We start from the raw sequence: 22808 nt of genomic DNA, 5'->3' as shown, positions 1-22808 counted from the left end.
GTTCCATGTTCTATGATACTAGGATGTTACCCCTGCTCCTCACGTAAATAGCTCCAATTAACTCTCCTTTACATTCACCTATGGGACTTCATTTAAACAACTCATATAAGGGACTGCAACTCCAACTGGGTGCCTTCCCTCAGTACTGCTCTGGAATGCCAACCCTAAACAGGCAAATCTTCAAAGCGTCAGAGTCAGGCGGCACAGAAATTAAAATCAGAGTCAAACGCCCTGTCGTTAAGCACCTATTTGCACTAATTCCACACTAATCCCAATCCAAATGCCAGTTATCTGTTCTCTCCACAGAGGCTGCTCGACCGGCTGAGTTCCTGCAGCATCTTGTTTTTTCCTCTCTTCGCTCAGAACTCCAGGATACACAATCTGTGGTGTCTCCACTAATGCCTTTTCATTTTCCCCATATTCCCCATCAACACAAACCCCCTCCCTCCCCCCTTCAGATTCCACCGCTCACTTGCGACCTGGGCAATTGAGAGCGGCCAATTGACCGAGCTTCCTACACGTCTTTGTGATTTGGGAGGAAACTGGCCTTCAAACTTCACACAGACAGACCAGGGGCCAGGGCTGAACCTGGATCATTGGAGCTCTGGGGAGGCAACTCTACTAACTATGCCATTGTGTCTGACTTGTAGGCAAGTGTAATAGTCAATGTGGCATAGTCAAAGCAGTCAACGTATAGTAATAATAATAATGGCTCCGTCTGTCTAAGTAGACAAAGGATGCGCCCGGTTTAATTTTAATTTTAATTTCTCGTCCCATTCCCATTCTGTTATGTCTATCCACGGCCTCCTCTACTGTCCCCTTCCTGTCTTCTCCCATCATTTTGGATCTCTCCCTCTCCCTCCTCCTCCCACTTTCAAACCTCTTACTATCTCTTCTTTCAATAGACAATAGGTGCAGGAGTAGGCCATTCAATCCTTCGAGCCAGCACCACCATTCACTGTGATCATGGCTGATCATCCACAATCCTTTTCCTGCCTTCCTCCCATATCCTTTCACTCAACGATCTTTAAGAGCTCTATCTAACTCTTTTTTGAAAGAATCCAGAGAATTGGCCTCCACTGCCTTCTGAGGCAGAGCATTCCACAGATCCATAACCCTCTGTGAAAAAGATTTTCCTCAACTCCGTTCTAAATTGTCTACCCCTTATTCTTAAACTGTGGCCTCTGGTTCTGGACTCCCGCAACATCGGGAACATGTTTTCTGCCTCTAGCGCGTCCAATCCCTTAATAATCTTATATGTTTCAATAAGATCCCCTCTCATCCTTCTAAATTTCAATGTATACAACCCCAGTCGCTCCAATCTTTCAACATATGACAGTCCCGCCATCCCGGGAATTAACCTCATGAACCTACGCTGCACTCCCTCAATAGCAAGAATGTCCTTCCTCAAATTTGGAGACCAAAACTGCACACAATATTCCAGGTGTGGTCTCACCAGGGACCTCTACAACTGCAGAAGGACCTCTTTGCTCCTATACTCAATTCCCCTTGTTATGAAGGCCAGTATGCCATTAGCTTTCTTCACTGCCTACTGTACCTACATGCTTACTTTCAGTGACTGATGTACAAGAACACCTAGATCTCGTTGTATTTTCCATTTTCCTAACTTGACACCATTTAAATAGTAATCTGCCTTCCTGTTCTTGCCACCAAAGTGGATAACCTCACATTTATCCACATTAAACTGCGTCTGCCCACTCACCCAACCTGTCCAAGTCACCCCGCATTCTCATAACATCCTCCTCACATTTCACACTGCCACCAAGCTTTGTGTCATCTGCAAATTTGCTAATGTTACTTTTAATCCCTTCATCTAAATCATTAATGTATATTGTAAATAGCTGCAGACCCAGCACCGAACCTTGTGGTACTCCACTAGTCATTGTCTGCCATTCTGAAAAGGACCCATTAATCCCTACTCTTTGTTTCCTGTCTGCCAACCAATTTTCTATCCATGTCAGTACTCTACCCCCAATACCATTTGCTCTAATTTTGCACACTAACCTCCTACGCGGGACCTTATCAAAGGCTTTCTGAAAGTCCAGGTACACTACATCCACTGGCTTTCCCATGTCCATTTTCATAGTCACATTCTCAAAAAATTCCAGAAGATTAGTCAAGCATGATTTCCCCTTCGTAAATCCATTCTGACTCGGACCTATCCTGCCAATGCTATCCAAATATGCTGCTATTACATCTTTTATAATTGATTCCAGCATCTTCCCCACCACTGATGTCAGACTAACTGGTCTATAATTGCTTGTTTTCTCTCTCCTTCCTTTCTTAAAAAGTGGGATAACATTAGCTACCCTCCAATCCGCAGGAACTGATCCTGAATCTATAGAACATTGGAAAATGATTACGCGTAAAGATGAAGCCACACTCAGGTTGGAGGAACAACACCTTATATTCCGTCTGGGTAGCCTCCAACCTGATGGCATGAACATTGACTTCTCTAACTTCCACTAATGACCCACCTGCCCCTCGTACCCCATCCGTTATTTATTTTTATATACACATTCTTTCTCTCACCTTTTTCTCCCTCTGTCCCTCTGACTATACCCCTTGCCCATCCTCTGGGTTTTCCCACCCCCCTGTCCTTCTCCCCGGGCCTCCTGTCCCATGATCCTCTGATATCCCCTTTGCCAATCACCTGTCCAGCTCTTGGCTCCATCGCTCCCCCTCCTGTCTTCTCCTATCATTTTGGATCTCCCCCTCCCCCTCCCACTTTCAAATCTCTTACTAGCTCTTCCTTCAGTTAGTCCTGATGAAGGGTCTCGGCCTGAAACATCGACTGTACCTCTTCCTAAAGATGCTGCCTGGCCTGCTGCGTTCACCAGCAACTTTGATGTGTGTTGCTTGAATTTCCAGCATCTGCAGAATTCCTGTTGTTTAGGGTATCTTTCCGGTCAACTTTTGCCAGCTCCTCCTTCATGTGTCCATAGTCCCCTTTGTTCAACTCTAATACTGACACTTCCGATCTTCCCTTCTCCCTCTCAAATTGTAGATTAAAACTTATCATATTATGGTCACTACCTCCTAATGGCTCCTTTACCTCGAGTTCCCTTATCAAATTTGGCTCATTACACAACACTAAATCCAGAATTGCCTTCTCCCTGGTAGGCTTTAATACAAGCTGCTCTAAGAATCCATCTCTGAGGCATTCCACAAACTCCCTTTCTTGGGGTCGAGTACCAACCTGATTTTCCCAGTCTACCTGCATGTTAAAATCCCCCACAACAACCGTAGAATTACCTTTGAGACATGCCAATTTTAACTCTTGATTTAACTTGCACCCTATATCCAGGCTATTGTTTGGGTGCCTGTAGATAACTCCCATCAGGGTCTTTTTGCCCTTAAGAGTTTCTCAGTTCTATCCATACTGACTCTACATCTACTGATTCAGTTAGTCCTGACGAAGGGTTTCGGCCCGAAACGTCAACTGTACCTCTTACTCGAGATGCTGCCTGGCCTGCTGCGTTCACCAGCAACTTTTATGTGTGTTTCAAGATTGTTTAATGTCATTTCCAGAGCACAAGTATTAGGGAGAATTAAATAATTGTTACTCCAGATCCGATGCAGCACAAAAAAAGTCACAATAATAAGACAGAGTACAATAGTAATTATTTATATATATAAAACAATAAATATAAATACATAATTTACATAGATTGTACGTCCATAAAAAGATGCTAAACACAGGAATGTCTGTACGTAAGGTGATTGATGGGAAATCATAAAGTAGTGGTGGTTGGGCGTGTGGAGGGGTAGGTTAACAGGTAGAGATGTTGATCAGCCTTGCTTGGGGAAAGTAACTGTTTTTGAGTGTGATGGTCCTGGTGTGCTACGTAGCCTCCTCCCTGATGGGAGAGGGGCGAACAGAATGGGTGGGATCCTTCATGATGCTCCTGATCAGCCAGTGTCGGGTCGTTCTCCTTTCCACATCCCCTACCACTTCTACTTTCTCAATCAAACTCGTTAGGAAGTCACCACTACCCTGACCCATTGTGATTTGGGGCAGCAGTCCGTGTTTGATGAGATGAGGGGTGGGTGAAGTGGAGTTGTTTTGATCATTTAAAAATTAGCAGCTTGGCAACTGGATATCAGCAAATGCAGCAATTTAAGGTTTGCTCTGTTTCAAACCCTGTTCTGCAAGATAAGGCCTCAGGAACTTGTATGCAGAAGGTCAGAGATAAGATAAAGAGTTAAAACAAACATCTTCCCAGTTCAAAAAGGCACGGAGAAAGAATGTGCAAGATAAGCAGAATTACCCATATGTGAAAGGCAATCCTTCATTTGTATAGAACTGAGAGATGATTTTAGAGCCATTGAGTTACAGGACAAAGATGTGTCCTGGGTCCACTGAGTTTCTGCTTATATCTTAGCGTTGCTTGCAATCGTTAGTAATATTGACATTTTCATATACTGACCACAGATACGTTAAGTTAATGGTCATAATCAATAGTATCATCGGTGTAGCAATAATTAAAGCTATCAATCAAGTCTAATCGCAAACAACAGGAATTCTGCAGATGCTGGAAATTCAAGCAACATACATCAAAGTTGCTGGTGAACGCAGCAGGCCAAGCAGCATCTATAGGAAGAGGCGCAGTCGACGTTTCAGGCCGAGACCCTTCGTCAGGACTAACTGAAGGAAGAGTGAGTAAGGGATTTGAAAGCTGGAGGGGGAGGGGGAGATGCAAAATGATAGGAGAAGACAGGAGGGGGAGGGATAGAGCCGAGAGCTGGACAGGTGATAGGCAAAAGGGGATATGAGAGGATCATGGTTTATTTAATCAGTACCAAGCAGACAAAATGCGATTGCTACTAAATTGTACTTTTACAAGTACAGTAGTATTAAAATGAAAACCCTTTATATGCAGTATTCCAAAGTTCAAAGTCAATTTATTATCAAAGTCTCAAAGTATTATGAAAATCTCTTACTAACTCTTCCTTCAGTTAGTCCTGACGAAGGGTCTCGGCCTGAAACGTCGACTGTACCTCTTCCTAGAGATGCTGCCTGGCCTGTTGCGTTCACCAGCAACTTAGATGGGTGTTGCTTTATTATCAAAGTACTGTCTGTATATGTCATCATATAACCCCGAGATTCATTTTCTTGTGGGGATTCATAGTAAATCCAAGAAACTTAATAGAATCAAAGAAAGACCATACCCAACAGGGCGGACAAACAATCAATATGCAAAAGATGATAAACTGTGCAGATACAAAAAGAAGAAAAAATAATAAAATAGATAAGGAATAAATATCGAGAAAATGAGATGAAGAGTCCTTGACAGTGAGCCCATAGGTTATGGGAACAGTTCAATGACGGGGCAAGCAAAGTTGTGTGAAGTTATCCCCTTTGGTTCAAAAGCCTGATGGTTAAGGGGTGATAACTGTTCCTGAACCTGATGTTGAAGGTCCTGAGGCTCCTGTACCTTCTTCCTGATGGCAGCAATAAGAAGGGAGCATGGCCTAGGTGGTTGGGGTCCTTGATGATGGATGCTCTATGTAGACGTGCTCAATGATTAGGAGGGCTTTACCCGTGATGGACTGGGCTGCATCCATTACTTTTTGTAGGGTTCTCCGTTCAAGGGCTTCTCAATCTCAATCCAAACATCTAGTTTCTCTTAACCAGCTATGAGCCACACCTTTATGTGCTTCATGCACTCTATTTTACCAGTACCCTCACCCTTTCCCCACTCATGAGCTGAAATGCCCTCATAGCAACATCTAATATTCAGAAGCCTAAAGAGCCACACTCAAGCAATTCTGAAACAGCTTCTTCCCCTCTGCCATCAGATTGCTGAGTGATCCATGAACACAACCTCATTATTCCTCATTTTTTGCATTATTTATTTACTTTGTAGTAATTTTGTGCCTTTGCACTGAAGTATTACAGCAATACAACAAATTTAACAGTGATAATAAACCTGATTTTGATTCCAGTGCCTTACGGACCAGACGAGGATGTCACTAGGACTGTAGGCCTCAGGCTATAAGGAGAGGTTGGATAGGCCACGATTTTTATTTATTTATTTATTTGGAGATACGTTGCAGACTCTTCTGACCCAACGAGCTGTATCACCCAGCAACCCACAATTTAACCCTTACCTAGTCACAGGACCATTTACAATCATCAATTTATCTACGAACCAGTACATCTTTGGCATGTGGGAGGAAACCAGAGCACCTGGAGGAAACCCATGCGCTCTTGGGAAGGGCATATAAGTTTCTTACGGTTGTCATCAGGATTAAACTCCGATCTCTGAGCTGTAATAGCATCAAGCTAACCGTGACCTTGGAGTGCGTGAACTGAGGGGTGACCCTATAGAAACTTATGATGTCATGAGGGGCATGGATAAGGTGAATAGCCACATTCTTTTCCTTGGTGTGAGAGTGTCTAAAGCTACAGGGCATAGGTTTAAAGTGAGAGGGGAAAGATTTAAAAAGGTCCCAAAAGGAATTTTTTCTACACACAAGGTGGCGAGGATATGGAACAAGCTACCAGAGGAAGTGGTAGATACAGGTACAATTACAGCACCTAAATATAATTTGGGCAGTTACATGCTGAGGAAGTTTCAGAGAGATATTGGAGAAATACAGACAGATAGGTTGCTAACTTGGTTGTCACGGACAAGTTGGTTCAAAGGGCTTGTTTCCATGTGGCATGGGGAATCTCATTGTTATCTACCAGATGCTGAAAGGTCTGCATAGACTGGATGTGATGGGAATACTTCCATTAGTCTGGGAGTCTAGAATCAGATTATCAAAGCAGGCTCAGAATAAAGAGAAACCGAGATTCTTCAGCTAGAGTGTGGTGAATCTGTGGAATTTGTTGCCACAGAGGTGTAGAGCCATTGGGCTTATTGATAGGCAGAGATTGATAGGTTTTTGATTGGTTAAGGATTACAGGGATAAGGTGGGAGGATAAGCTTGAAAGAATCAGACATGATCAATGGATTAAATGGCCTGATTCTGCTCCTATATTTCATGATCTATGACTCCATGACTCAAACTCTCTATTAGAGTGAGGAAGGACTGCCATGCATTACTAGTGCACGTTGCCTTTTAGTTCAGATTTGACACGATCATTGGATTATGTACAAAGCATGAAGGTTTGACATTTGGCCCACCATGCCAGCTCTTTGACAGAGAGACCAAATATCCCACCTTTATTCTTTCTCCTTAGCCTAATGACTGATAGTCCTTTTCTGGTCATTGGAAGTTACAGATTGTAGTTCAATAAGTGATATAATTCCTTTCAGCTTCCCTGTAACTTTTCAACAATTACTTCAAATCTGTTCCCTCTTCACCCACTTGTGATGAAGCTAGGTTTGAAAATAGTTTCTCCAATTTGCTCAATCAGAACCCTTCATTTTCCTTGTAATCTTCACTCAAGGGAGAACATCCTTGACTTCTCCAGTCCCTTTGTATAGTCTTGTTCCCCTAGCAGATTCGTACTTACCTGAATCAGAAGGTGGGCTGGAAAAAGTTCCCTCAACACAGCCAATATCAGGATCCGTGAGGGTCTGGAAAGGAAATGTCAGAGGTCAGTTGCATGCATACCAAATCACATCAACGTAGTTGGAGTACACAATGGGGGAAAACGTTTACCCTGTATGATGGTGATTAGGCCAAACAATACATGCCATCTTCTAACAACATTGCTCGCAAGGTATCATTCTCAACCTCAAGAGCTGGACCTGGTCAGCTAGACCACTGAGAGACCCAGGAAAACAGATTATTATCTGAATGGTGGCTGATTAGGAAAAGGGGAGGTGCAACGAGACCTGGGTGTCATTATACACCAGTCATTGAAAGTGGGCATGCAGGTACAGCAGGCGGTGAAAAAGGCGAATGGTATACTGGCATTTATAGCCAGAGGATTCGAGTACAGGAGCAGGGAGGTACTACTGCAGTTGTACAAGGCCTTGGTGAGACCCACACCTGGAGTATTGTGTGCAGTTTTGGTCCCCTAATCTGAGGAAAGACATCCTTGCCATAGAGGGAGTACAAAGAAGGTTCACCAGATTGATTCCTGGGATGGCAGGACTTTCATATGATGAAAGACTGGATGAACTAGGCTTATACTCATTGGAATTTAGAAGATTGAGGGGGGATCTGATTGAAACATATAAGATCCTAAAGGGATTGGACAGGCTAGATGCAGGAAGATTGTTTCCGATGTTGGGGAAGTCCAGAACAAGGGGTCACAGTTTGAGGATAAAGGGGAAGCCTTTTAGGACTGAGATTAGGAAAAACTTCTTCACACAGAGAGTGGTGAATCTGTGGAATTCTCTGCCACAGGAAACAGTTGAGGCCAGTTCATTGGCTATATTTAAGAGGGAGTTAGATATGGCCCTTATGGCTAAAGGGATCAGGGGGTATGGAGGGAAGGCTGGTACAGGGTTCTGAGTTGGATGATCAGCCATGATCATACTGAATGGCGGTACAGCCTCGAAGGGCCAAATGGCCTACTCCTGCACCTATTTTCTATGTTTCTATGTTTCTTTACCCTCCTCATCTGCTGCAGTCGCTGCTGTTATCAATCCGGGCACCGAGAGGGAGTCAAACCAAGTGAATCCAACATAGTCACTGGGAAGTGAGTAAATGCCATTGGCTTGAACTCATCATTCAGCTTACTCCCCTTCCATCTAGGTGGACCAGGTAAGGGCTCCATCACAGGTACAGCCCTCCCCACCACTGAGGACATTGGCAAGAGCTGCTACCTCAAGAAGGTGGCATCCATCACTAAGGACCCTCACCATCCAGGACATGCGCTCTTCTCATTACTACCATCGGTGAGGAGATACAGGAGCCACTCAATGTTTTAGGATCAAAGTACATTTATTATCAAAGTATGTATACAGAATACAGCTCTGAGATTTGTCCTCCCACAGACAGCCACGAAACAAACAAACACCATGGAACCTGTTCAAAGAAAACACCAACTACCCAATGCACAAGAAAAGAACAAATTGCACAAACAGCAAAGAGTGAGTGAACAGCACATCGAATATCAAACGTCAAGCCAGGAGTCCAGGAGTGTTCAGCTCAGCCTGTACCATTAGCCAACTGCAGGCCGCCAAGTCAGTCTGCTCCGAAGCGGCCCAGGTTGCACCAAGGCGCCCTGATCAAATGGCTCAAAAACAGCAAAAAAGGGGTAATTAGAATCCAGATGTCATAAAGCGATGGTGGGGGGGGGGCGGCACTGGCAGCGGACCCAAATGCAGGACACAGACACTGAAGTACAAGGAACAGGACTTGGTGTGTCAAGAAAGCAAAGGAAGTGGGGAAGAAAAGACACTGGACATTGTCGCAGGCCCTGGACGAGACTAGGATACAGAGCCTGGGCTAGGGCTAGAACTTGCAACCTGGACAAGGACTCCGAGCCAGAGACTGGACAGGGACCCGAAACCTGGGTCTTGACTCAGGCTCAGACCCCCGGATCTAGGCGAGGACAAGTCATGGCTACAGGATGAGGAGTGGCAACAAGACTGGACGTGAGACTCCTGGACAGGACGAGAGAACCCCAGCACTGGGCTGGTCGAGGCATATGGACAGGATGAAAACACGAACCCTTGACTTGCTCGAGGGAGAACAGGAATGCAGAGCCTTGCTCGAGGGAGAACAGGAACGCAGAACACAGAACCGGGACCCCTCTTTGGGAGCAGGACGTAGGGCCAGGACTCATACACAGAATGCTGAACATGATGAGACGGTTTCCAACACAAGGTAGCAGCAGACAGCCGGACCTACCTAGCGAAGGCGTGGACACAGAGACGGTTCTCAACACTAGGTAATGGCAAACGTCCAGACCTACCTAGCGGAGGCGTGGACACAGACAGTTCAAAACAACGAAAGACAGTTCCTCATCTAGATACAGCAAGGCCCCAATCTTGCCCTGGCGGTTGAACCTGACAGCATTAGAGGCGAGGACACAGGCGAAGGTAGCAGGCAAGGCTTCAGGTGAAGGAAGGGGAAGGGGAAGGGAACAGTCCAGCAGCCAGAGGCTGAATCCTGAAGCTATTTATGAAGCCAGCCCAAATGAGAACGAGGTGACTCAACGGAAACCGGGGAAAACTGGAAAACCTGGAATAAGGAATGATGGACCAGACCTTGAACCGGAATGTGGACTTCACGGACCGGACCATGACACCAGAAACACATGTAACCTCAATATCCCCCAAAACCAGTACATTGCCATGAGCTTCACTGATCAATCCTTGCAATGGATGATTAGCTTCTTCCCTTCCACCATTAGGTTTCTGAACAGTCCAAGAACCCATAAACACTTCTTCACTATTTGTCTTTTGCATTTATTTATTTTTGTAGCTTATAGAACCTCTTACATTTTGCACTGTACTGCTGCCACAAAATAACAAATGTCTTGACCTATGTCAGTGATAATCAACTGAATTCTGAACCTCAGTGTCCTAATGAAGGTGGATTCACTGTCACGACTCGTCTTGCATCTCTTGTTTGGTCATTTGGTCATTGCTCATCATCCCATTTCCAAGGGTCATATTTTCCTAGTAATTCATGCAAAGGGAATAAAGTGTAGCAATGTGCCAGTAAAAATTGAGCAAAGTATTGAAACATGCCAAAGAATTCAATAAGGTCCAACCTGGTAGGCTGCTCTAGAAGATGTGTGATATCTATGCTGACTTGATGTTGGATTCAGAATTGGCTTGCCCATTGATGACAGAAGGTAGTGGTGGAAGGGTGTTAGTCTGGCTGGAGATCTGTAGGGATCAGTACAGGACTTCTGTTGTTTGTGTTGTATATAAATTATTCTGGTTACCCTGTTATAGGAACAATGTCATTAAACTTGAAAGAGTACGTAAAAGGTTTGCCAGGATGGTGCCTGAGTTACAAGGAAAGGTTGCATAGACTAGATTATATAGCCTGGAATGTAGGAGATTGAGGGGTGACCTGATAGAGCTATTTCAGGTCATGACAGGTATAGATGGGGTGAAAGTACACAGGGAGAAGGTACTAAAAACAGGAATGCATTAGCTTGGGATCAGAGGTAAGAGTTAAAAGAAACATCAGGGTGAGCTTCTTCACACAAAGTAAGGTTCATATTTGGAATGAGCTGACAGAAATAGAGCCTGGGGATCACATTAGCAACATTTAAAAGTCATTTAGGTAAATACATGAATAGGAAAGGTTTAGAGACTTATGGGCCAAATGTGAGCAAATGGGATTAGCTTGCTAGGAAACACAGTTGTTATCAACTGTAAGACTCTAAATGACTTGAATCGAAGTGTAAATTGGTCGGTTAGTAAACCTGGGACGACTCAAGAATTGGTGGATTTGCAGACGGTGAAGAAGATTCTCGAAGGATACAGCAGGATATAAATCAGTTACAGATTTGGACAGAGAAATGACAGAGTTCAATACTAGCAAGTGTTTTAACTACTTGGGAGGTCTTTATGGGTACACACTGACTATAAGTAAGAAGCTGAGGAAGGAGTTGTATAAAACTATAGTCAGGCTGCACTTGGAATATTGTGTGTAGTTCTGGTTACCTGATGACAGGAAGATGTGGAGGCTTTGGAGAGTGTTCAGAAGAGATTCACCAGGATGCTGCCTTGATTAAGGGTATTAGCTATAAAAGAGTGGAAAATGTTGGATTATTTTCTCCAGAGTGTTGGAGGTGGATGGAAGCTCTGATGAAAGTTAGATAAAATGATGATAGTTATAGATGGGGTAGATGGTCAGAATCTTTCACCCAGGGAAGAAATGTCAAATTCTAGAGGGCATAGCTTAAGGTATGAAGAGGAAATTGCAAAGGAGATTTGTGACTCTCCCATCCATCTCTGACGCTCCAGAGAAAATAATCCAAGTTTATCCAACCTGTCCATTTAGTTAATACTTTCTAATCTAGGCAATATCCTGGTGAACATCTTCTGTACCTGCCCCATTCTATCTGTATCGTGCTGGCATAATACTCTGAATGTGGCCTAATCGAAGTTTTACACAGTTTGAACATGACTTCCTGACTTTATACTCAATGGCCCAACCAAAGACGGCAAGCATGCCATAAGCCTCTTTACCACTCTTCACAACACTTGTGTTGTCAGTAGAATTGTATCTAGTGGAGGCTTGGAGCTCAGCGTCACCATATCAGTTATTAAGCAGGTCCAAACACTGTATAGGGAAATAGTCTAGCCGCTGACTATGTTGAACCTGAATGACGAATCTGTATCCAGTTGAATGGGGAGAGCCTGCACTGAATCTTTACTCAGCTGTTGGGTGTAGTTAGCTGCCCTCCAGTGCGAAGACATTGCACATCATTTTAATTTGACCTGCCACCTTTGTAACATCTCAATACCACGAATCTGTCAGCATAAGATAACACTGAGGAGTCATTGTCAAGGAAATAGGGACAGCTGCTGAAATAATGCATAGTCCAGTGTTCCTGGATAGAGTGTTGGGGACAGACTGATGTAGATGCTCTTATACCTAACCATATAGATAGAGTTTCAGGGACATTGGAGCTCCCGACTATGAACTTCCTTCACACATGTTGCTTCTTACTGCAGTTACATTGTTTCACCAAGCTTCCCTTGCGCCACAGAGTCACCAGTCTCACTCCTACATAGCGTGTGTGTGTTTTAGTCATCAGGATTTTGTGTTGTACTGTGGGTATCATCTAATTCATTTAAAGCTAGGGTATCAGGGAAATAAGTCAGTTTATTAAAGCATTCGGTCCCTCCGCTGCCTCAGCGATATCATTTCAGAGCATCTATCCTGGGTCCAACATGTTACAATGAAGGCACGACAGCACTCTTACTTTCTCAGAGGTTTGTGCAGATTTGGCATGTCTTCTAAAAACTTTGACAAACTTGTATGGATGTCTGGTGGAGAGTATACTGACTGGTTGCATCATGGGCTGGTATGGGAACACTAATGCCCTTAAATGGAAAAAATTACGAAGATTCAGTGGATACAACCCAGTCCATCACAGGTAAAGACTTCCCTAACATTGAGCACATTTACAAGGAGTGCTGCTGCAGAAATGCAGCATCCATCATCAAGGACCTCCACCATCCATGCCACACTCTCTTCTCACTGCTGCCATCAGGAAGCAGGTACAAACACCTTTGGTCCCACACCATCAGCTACTACTCCTCGACTATCAAGTTCGTGAACCAGAGGGGATTGGTGTGTATTTAATATTCCAGTAATATTTGAATAACATTGTGAATATATTGCATTCTTTGTTTAAATAATTCATTATGGGTTATAATATGCATCATAACACCACCACGTTATATATGAGCACCTCACTGAAGTATATAATTATCCCCCACTCCCACATTCTTCGTTTGATTAGTTTCTGGAGTTACAAAACTAACAGAGGCAACAAGGAAGTTTTAAAATAAACCTGAAACCCAAGGCAACTTCCAACCTCCTGAAGCACAGCAGGGATTTTTCTTCAAAAGGGGAAAGAGAAGAATGTATTTTCAAAAAAAGGCAGAAAATGGATGAAATTAATGGGTTCATAAACAATGCACGCTAGGTGATAATAATAAATTTTAGAAAAGCAGAAATGGCTGGCTGGCTGTATCAGAAAGATAGACACATTCAACTGCACAACAGATAACTGGATGATGCATTCTGAATGAATTGAGCAATATGTTGAAGTACGAAATAGCCAATGAAAACGAGTGCCAGTGTTACTGAGTATAATAGGTGGAAGAACGTACAGTTTGCTTAGAAGTTTAACTGCTTCAACTGAACCAGCCAACAAGAGCTTTGCTAATATTGTGAACATAATGCAGGAAAATTTAGAACCGAAACATTGTTGACTGCAGAATGCTTTAGGTTTCACAAGAGGAATCAAAAGGAATCAAAAGGAAGGAATGCCCAGTTCAGGTTACGTGGCTGAATTGAAGAAATTGTCCAAGTATTGTCAGTTTAATGATAGGCTTAAGGATACACTGAGAGATTGTTTAGTTTGTGGAATCTTACAAGAAAGCATTCAAAAACAGCTCCTATCTGAAGCACAACTTATAATGCTGAAACTTGGAGATAATGCAACAAAGCATGACACATAAAAAGAGTATGTTGGGCAGACAGAAATAAATGAACTGCACAGGGAAAAGACAAAGATGAAAATTCAAGTTGCAATTTCAAAAAAGAGTACTAATCTATATGCTGTTGATGAAAATTCTGATAATGATGGGAGTGACACAGGACTGAGTGGCATTGAGATATACGTTGTAAAAACTAACAATAGACAAGCAATATGGCTTACAGCAGAAGTGAATGGCACATTAATTAAAATGAAATTGGACACTGGCTTGGCTGTTTCAGTCATTCCTCAAAATGAGGTTGAACAGCATTTCAAAGATACTGAACTGAAACCTGCAGATGGGAGCTAAGAACTGAGAACCAGGAGAAAAGATGACACTAATGGGAATGACACTCGTAATAGTGAAATACAACAACTAACAAGCCACATTGGACATGTATCAGAGGGCCCATGGGCAATGACACTGATCCCAGTAGCCAAGGATGATGTCTTTGTCAGAATCTCTGGTAATTTTAAAGTCATCATCAAACCAGTAAACGCTTGAAACTGCGGTGAGCAAAACAGTCCTGAATTGTCTTACTGCTTATTTCTTGCCAACTATTAGAGACAAATGTCATTGCTTTTTGAACACAAACGCACGCAAATGATGCTTTTTAAAAACTGTATGCTCCAAGCACAGTGTAATGTTTAACAGCCACACAAGTGCAAGCAACTGACACCAGTCTCTTGTAAATTAAGCAGCCTAGGTCCCAAATAAATGAAGGGAATCCTGGTTATTTTCTCAATTATTTTTTGTTCTTTAAGAGTTGTCCAAAATAAGCGGCTTCCCCGATTAACCAATGGCCCAATTGACCGGAATGCACTGTGCAACTCAATACATGTACAAATGGTGTAGATACACAACACACATACATATTCAAATATATATGCATACAGACAAATAGTATCAAAAACAGTTTATGAACTATTTAATCATTTTTTATGTGATGTTGATGATGGGGAATAGGAATTTGAATAATAGGATTCCAACTATATGCATAGAAAGATCCAGCAAAAAGAGGGGTGGAATATTCTGTTCTTACCCCTCCATTTCCCAGTAGAATGATGTCATTCTCCTTTTCCTCAATATACTTCCTTTCAGCTAGATTCCCTGAAAACCCTGTGGAGAAAGATTTCAGGGTGAAGCAATCAGAAATATTGGAGCATGAGCCATGAGATAATTATGCGAAAGGCCATTTTAAAACAAAGATCAGAAGTAATTTTGAAAGTTGGCTTATAATGGCTTATAGTATATTTGGGCTGGTTTTACCTTTCAATTAAGTTACCAGGCAACGTAAGTGGAGGAAAATATTGAAGCAAGTACCTTCCGGTTAAAGAATGTTCAATGAAAGGTGAATTTCAATGGACCAACATTAATATTTCCATCATCCCCTTTACCTTCAGTTACAGTGAAATTCCCTCCATGATAGATAATCCAGAATGTATTGGCAGAGTAAGTCACCAATCAGAACGTCTCAGTGCCTCTTTCAGAATTGATAGGACCTTGTGTTAGCTAGTAATGCTTAACTAGTAATCATTCATGTCGCTAGGAGTTCCAAACTTATTGGTGAAAGCTCCAAGGACAGTATCTGCGTGGGAGGAGGCTCTTTGGCCCATCCTGATAATGCTAGCTCCTCCAGGTAGCTGCATTCACCTTCACTAACACTATCTTGCTGCCTGCCCATTTTCCCTATATATAACTTCTTCAAGTTACATTGAGATAAAGGTGCAGAAATAGACCATTCGGCATAACTGGCTTATACTAGTGCTCATCGTCCATACACCCCTTCCCACTTCCTTTGCTTCCTAGGAGACACAAGACATTGCAAATGCTGGAATCTGGAGCAACAAGCAATCTGCTGGAGGATCTTAACAGGTTAAGCAGCTTCTGCGAGCAGAAGGAATTGTTGTTGTTTTGGGTCCTAACTCAGGGCTTCATTCTAAAATGTCAACAAATCCTTTCCTCCACAGATGCTGAAGTTCTTCCAGCAGATTGTTGCTTCCTCCTTCCCACCCCATCAATCAACTCATTCCGTGTTCCCTCACTGAGATTCCTTTAACTTTATCTTTACTGTTTCCCTCAGGTGCCCAAACCTGTCACACTATCGTTTTCCATTAGAGTGTTTCGCTGATATGTTGAATGATTTGTGTTGACCTTGGTACATGGGACAATGATAAACCAATTTACCAATTTGAAATGTAGAAATGTAGAAATTAGTGGCATTGTTTCTCAACTCCAAACCACCATTACTTGAAGATGGCAGCACCAATCAGTTCCCTTCAGTACACAATGAGACCACCCATCAGAAAATTACAACGTAACTAAGTTGTAGGTGTAAATCCAAACCATCTGTCTGGTTCCACCAATCTTCAGCATCATGGCTGATCTGCTACCTTAGAACTACCTTCCAGCACTATCTCGATTCCCCTTGATTCCAGTAATATCCAGAATTATATCGATCTCTGGACCCAATGTCTAAATCTCAATAAACTTCTAGACAGACAATCGCAAAGGATTGTACTCTTGGAAATTTTCCTCATCAGAGGAATCATCCTTCTTACGTCTAGTGTGTCAAGCTTTTTAAATTATTTTCTCTCATTCAACTAAACTCTAGAGAGTCTACCAGTCTCTTAATCTCTCAATTTCTACAGCAAACCCACCCTTTTCTGGTGGATCTAGCCTAATGGATCTTCACTCTACTCTAGGGCGTCCCAACCATTTTTTTGTCATGGAGCTTTACCATTAACCAAGGGGTCTGTGGACCCCACATTGGGAACCCCTTCATTCTGTTTTATTCTCATCTTGTCTCTGTTAAGAAGCCCCCACTTACCTACTTTAGTGTTTTCTTTTGTACACATTTTTATGTTCATTGCTGTTCTACTCTCATATTTTACTACTAATGAAATTCGCCAGGTCCTTGTTGACCCCGCCCCCCCCCCACAACTTTTACAATTACAACATTGAAAAGCTCCTATCCAGATGCGTCAAAGCCTGGTATGGAAACTGCTCTGCCCAAGACTGCAGGAAATCGCAGAGCTGTGCGTACAGCTCAATCTATCATGAAAACTGATCTTCATTCTATTGACTCTGTCTACACTTCCACTGCCGTGGAAAACTCCTCAGCCTAGTCAAAGAGCACTCCTGTCCTGGTCATTTTCTTTTCTCCCTCTTTCTGCCAAACACAAGATAGAAAAGTTTGAAAATTCATACCACCAGACACAAGGGCAGCCTCTATCCTGGTATTATAATACTATTGAGTAGACCCCTGTACGAAGAAGATGAACTCTAGGTCTCTCAATCTACCTCATTGTGGCCCTTATACCTAATTTGGCTTTCTCTATAAATGGAACTATATTTTGCATTCTGTCATCTCTTTTCACTTGTACGTCCTCAATATACTTGTGTTTTTAAATTATCTGTATGGATGGCATGCAAATCAAACTTTTCACTTGATATATAGGATAATAATAAAGACCACATCAATTACTCTTCCCTAATAATTTCTCAAAGTTTTCCTTTGCTGTGTTTATAGATCTTTCCAACCCTTCAGCCTACTGCTAGTTCTGGTGACCTTATTAGACTGTTCTTTTGATTTAATAGGACCTTTGATTTCTGTTGTCAGCTCTTTACATGTTTTGTGTCTTTTTAGCCACATTCTTTCTTCAGTGCATTGGCCTTATTGCTTACCAAACCTGTCTGGATTTACATTCCAGACATTTTTGGAACAGTCGGTTTCTGGTGCTGGAAAATGCTGCAAGGTGTGATGCAAAGACCTTTAGACTTGAGGCTTAGAAGCAGAATTAGGCCATTTGGCTCATCAGCTCTGCTCTGCTCACTGTTTCCTCTCGGCTGTGCGAGTGTGTGGCTGAAATGCTCCTGCACACACAGCCTTCCTTACTGCACAGCTGGAATTTTCTTTTATATAACACTTTATTAAAGTGTCATGCAGTGTTCAGGCCATGTAAAAATTTCCTGCTCAGAGCAATGGTTGGTCTGTGCAGCTGTAAAAAAATAATTAGAGGGAATGTTGGCTCTGCCATTTCATTATGGCTGATTTATTATCCCTCTCAGCCCCATTCTCCTACCTTCTCCCCATAACCTTCGACATCCTTATTAATCCATAACTTATCAACCTCTGCATTGAATATACTTGGCTTCCACAGCCACCTGGTGCAATTAATTCCACAGATTCACCACCCTCTGGCCAAAGCAATTCGACTTCATCTCTGTTTTAAAGGCACAACTCTTCTATTCAGAAGCTTTGCCCTCTGGTCCTCGACTTCCCCATTCCAGGAATTATTCCCTCCATGTCCGCTCTGTCTAGGCATTTCAATATTCAAGAACACAAGGAATTCTGCAGATGCTGGCAATCCAAAGCAACATGCAAAATGCCGGTGGAACTCAGCAGGTCAGGCAGCATCTATGGAAATGAATAAACAGGAGACGTTTCGGGCCGAGACTTTTCTTCAGGACATAGAAATAGATTAATACAGCACAGGAACAGGCACTTCGGCCCACAATGTTGTAGCGAACCAGCTAACTAGTAAATCAAACCACATCCCCAAAATCTAATCCCCCCCTACCCACATAATGTCCACATCTCTCCATCTTCCTCATATTCAGGAGCCTATCTAAGTGTCTCTTGAAAGCCTCTAAAATGTTGGCCTCACCATTACACCAGGTAGCAAATCCCAGGCAACCACCACTCTCTGGGTAAAAAATATACTTACCCCTCACATCCCCTTTGAACCTATCCCCTCTCATCTTCTACCTTCTAGTATTACCCTCGAGCATGCCCTCTAGTATTAGACATTTCTACCCTGTGAGAAAGATATTCCCTGTCTGCTCTATCTCTGCCTCTCACAATCTTCTAAACTTCTGTCAGATCCCCCCTCAGACCCTGCTGTTCCAAAGAAGACAGTCCCAGTTTGTCCAGCTTCTCACGACAAAGCATACCCTCTAAACCAGGCAACATCCTGGTAAACCTATTCTGCACCCTCTCCAAAGCCTCACCATACTTCCTATAGTGAGGTGACCAGAAATGTATGCAATACTCCAGATGCAGCCTAAGCAGAGTCTTATAAAGTTGCAACATAACCTTTTGTCTTTAGAGCTTAATGCCTTGACTTTAAAAAAGGAAGCATTCCATAACAAACAAGAGAAAATCTGCAGATGATGGCAATCCAAGCAACACACACAAAAAGCTGGAGGAACTCAGCAGGCCAGGCAGCAGCTGTGGAAAAGAGTACAGTCGATGTTTTGGGCCGAGACCCTTCAGCAAGACTGGAGAAAAAAGGTGAGCAGACAGAGTAGGAAAGTGGGGAGATGCTGTACTTCTCTATAGCTCTATTCTATGACTTAAACCTACATCATCACATTATGAGGCCAGATGAGTAGCCTAACCAATACACTACCTTATACACTGACTTGTATAAATTTTTAGCAAAGCCTATGAACAGCATTCATGCTCATTTGGATCTTAACAGCCAAGCCTCTTCATGCAAGATGTTCCCTGGGAATATTATCAGTGTTTTTAATGCATTGTATTTCCTCACTTTGCATTGGTCAGTCCGTTTTAAGAGGGAGCTTTATGACAGATGGAAGGAAGTTGCTCCTTTACACAGGATGGCCATCAGCAAGGTAGCAGGAAGGGCGAGCCAGGGACAGACAATTCAGTGCAGAGTTGGATTCGGTGAAGGGGAGATGGTAGAGTGCTGGGGGATCAAGTAAGTCACAAGTATTTCTTTCTCAAAATAAACCATGGAGCTCTTTCAAGGTTAACGTCCCATTGCAGATAAACTGCAAAAGGAGCTTTGCTGACCATGCCAGTGTGAAGGAGCACATTATTGGACCTACAAGTCAACGTGTTATCTTAGACCTGTGCAACGAGAGATGAAAAATTAACGTTCTTATGGTTAGCGGTCCTCTTGGAAAGGTGATCAGAGTATGATTGAATTTCTCATACAAAGAGAGAATACAATAGATCAATCTAAAATCAGTATATCCTGTCTAAAGAAAGGTCTACAACAAGGTGAAGAAGGAGTTGGCTAGCGTAGAATGGGAACACAGTTGAAGAAACAGAGAAAGACTTTCAAAGAGATTTTTCACAGCAATCAACAGAAGCGTATTCCAATTAAAAGCAAGCTCTGTAAGGTGAGGGAAAGCCAGCCTTGGTTAACTAATGAAATAAAGGAAATCATCAAACTTAAAGGCCATGTACAAAGTCACCAAGAGTAGTGAGAAAACATCTTTTAAGGCCAGAACAGAATTGGCAAGGTTCCAGGTCAAAACCCTTAAGGTTCCCTCAAAGTCTTCAGTGTGGAGGTACGTCATGTTAATCAGTTGCAAGTAGATGTCATTGGGAGGGGCGAATAGGAGTAGAAGACAAACACTTAGTAACAAGTTGGTTATAAGGTAAATGCTCAGATTCGGAGGAAAAAACCTGACCTTGAACAATTATTGAACTAGTAATTGTGAAACCTTATTAATTTATAATGAACATGGTAGGGGTGTCAAACACAAGAGTTTGATGTGAGAGGTAGGCGATTTAAAGAGGATCTTGGGGGTACGTGTTTATAATGAGTGTGGTTGATATCTGTGATGCACGGTAGAGTGGTAGAATCAGTTGCAATCATTACATTTAAGAGGCACTATAACATCTTCTGTCTCAAGACCATTAACTCTTTTCATTTATTTTTTGGGCCTTACACTGAGAGGTAATTTAGTCATTATTATTATTAGTCATACTCTATTGACCCCGGGGGAAATTGGTTTTCGTTACAGTTGCACCATAAATAATAAATAGTAATCAAACCATAAATAGTTAAATAGTAATATGTAAATTATGCCAGGAAATAAGTCCAGGACCAGTCTATTGGCTCAGGGTGTCTGACCCTCCAAGGGAAGAGTTGTAAAGTGTGATGGCCACAGGCAGGAATGACTTCCTGTGACGCGCTGTGTTGCATCTCGGTGGAATGAGTCTCTGGCTGAATGTACTCCTGTGCCCAACCAGTATATTATGTAGTGGATGGGAGACATTGTCCAAGATGGCATGCAACTTAGACAGCATCCTCTTTTCAGACACCACCGTCAGAGAGTCCAGTTCCATCCCCACAACATCACTGGCCTTACGAATGAGTTTGTTGGTTCTGTTGGTGTCTGCTACCCTCAGCCTGCTGCCCCAGCACACAACAGCAAACATGATAGCACTGACCAGTTACAATGGCCAATTATCCTGGCAGCTCACATGTTTTTGGGACATAGGCGAAAACCAAATCATAAGGGCAATTTGGAGCAACAAATGATCTGCTGAAAGAACTCAGTTGGTCGAGCAGGGTCTGCTGGAGGGGAAAGAACCTTTGGGTCAAAACCCTGTATCAGAAATGAGCATGGAGAGGGGAGGAGATAGGCAGGGGGATATCCATCTGAGATCATGCAAACTCCACACAGACAGCACCAGAGTTCAGGATCAAACCTAGGACTCTGGTGCTGTGAGGCAGTGGTTCTAATTCTCATTCCTTAATCTAACATTCTAGAGCTGCAGGTTCAGCTCACTACAACAACAATCAAATTCTAAGATGATCTTTATTTGTAACATAAACCACAAAGCTACCAGATTTTAGGAAATAATATGATTGTCCTCATTCTCAGGAGTTCAAAGTACAAAGTAAATTTAATATCAACGTACATATATGTCATCATATACAACCCTGAGATTCAATTTCTTGTGGGCATACTCAATAAATCTGTTCTTATCTGTGATTATCCAGCTTCTTCTAAAAACTTGTGTCATAATCATCCATTCCTCTCTCCAAAAGCTTCCCCTTGAATGAATCCTAACACTTTAACTCGAATACACTTTGTACAAGTGAGTTGCAAGTTCTGATTGATCTCCGAAACCCTTTTCAGATTTTCCTACGATATAATTTTATCAGGTTAAACGTTATTGGAAGACCAGGAAAACCCTACCTTGAATTAACCACAGGCAAAGAGAGAGCATCAATATGTTTGCATTTCGCAGTCCCATCGTTTGGTTTGGCAGCATTCAAGAATCCTGGGAGCTTGTCACCTCAGAAAGTTAATAGAGTGAACTATCTTCCAAACACTATTGGCTTATATCAAGCCACATCCCCTCCCACCTTTTACTGCTAGAGCTGACTGCAAGATAGAGAAACGTTTTGGATTTATTGCATGATAAGCTGCTAAATAAAGTATTCTTGTGTTATAAAACAATAAAGGTTCACTTTCCATAACAATTGCACAAACACCATTATAAAGCATTAGTGCAATTATGTCACTCTATATCAAAGAAGACATTGCAACAGTTCATCAGGGTTCCTCAACAGCACCAGTTAAACCTGCCAATCTCTGTTGCCAATGGCAACAGTCACAAAGGCACACCCCCATCCACAGGTTCTCCTCCATGTCAAACAGCATCCTGAGGTGGAAATGTAGAGCTAGAGTCTGGCAAGACTGACTTTGACCTACCACCTCTATGCCAACCATTAAGAACCATGAGGTTCTTGAACTGACCAGCAAAACCATAACTCTAGCTCAGGTATGGAACTGTATGGTCCACCTTTTGTAATACCAGGAACGTAGCTCTGATTTTTTTTTTTGCATTTTTTTGCACTTAAGTCTTAATTTTGTTGTCTTTATTTCTCTTTCTCTCTTCACTGTCCTGTAGAATCATTCAAA

The 22808-nt window shown here is 42.6% G+C and overlaps 1 protein-coding gene across 2 annotated transcripts in view; it reads right to left on the bottom strand.

Annotated features, from left to right (window-relative positions):
* The window catches only part of plb1 (phospholipase B1), a 195944-nt gene extending 173727 nt beyond the window's left edge, over positions 1-22217 (bottom strand). For both annotated transcript variants that reach the window (XM_063040679.1, XM_063040678.1), the window contains exons 1-3: positions 22080-22217; positions 15154-15230; positions 7490-7553 (exon numbers count right to left, since the gene is read on the bottom strand). In XM_063040679.1, coding sequence (XP_062896749.1) covers positions 7490-7553; positions 15154-15230; positions 22080-22155 — 217 coding nt within the window. In that variant the 5' untranslated portion in view covers positions 22156-22217. The remainder of the gene's footprint in view (positions 1-7489; positions 7554-15153; positions 15231-22079) is intronic.
* Positions 22218-22808: the final 591 nt, after the last annotated feature.

Source organism: Mobula hypostoma, chromosome 2 (genome assembly GCF_963921235.1).
Source record: "Mobula hypostoma chromosome 2, sMobHyp1.1, whole genome shotgun sequence".
Taxonomy (NCBI): domain Eukaryota; kingdom Metazoa; phylum Chordata; class Chondrichthyes; order Myliobatiformes; family Myliobatidae; genus Mobula; species Mobula hypostoma.
Note: the sequence above shows the minus strand (reverse complement) of the source record. Positions and strands in the feature narration are given on the sequence as shown.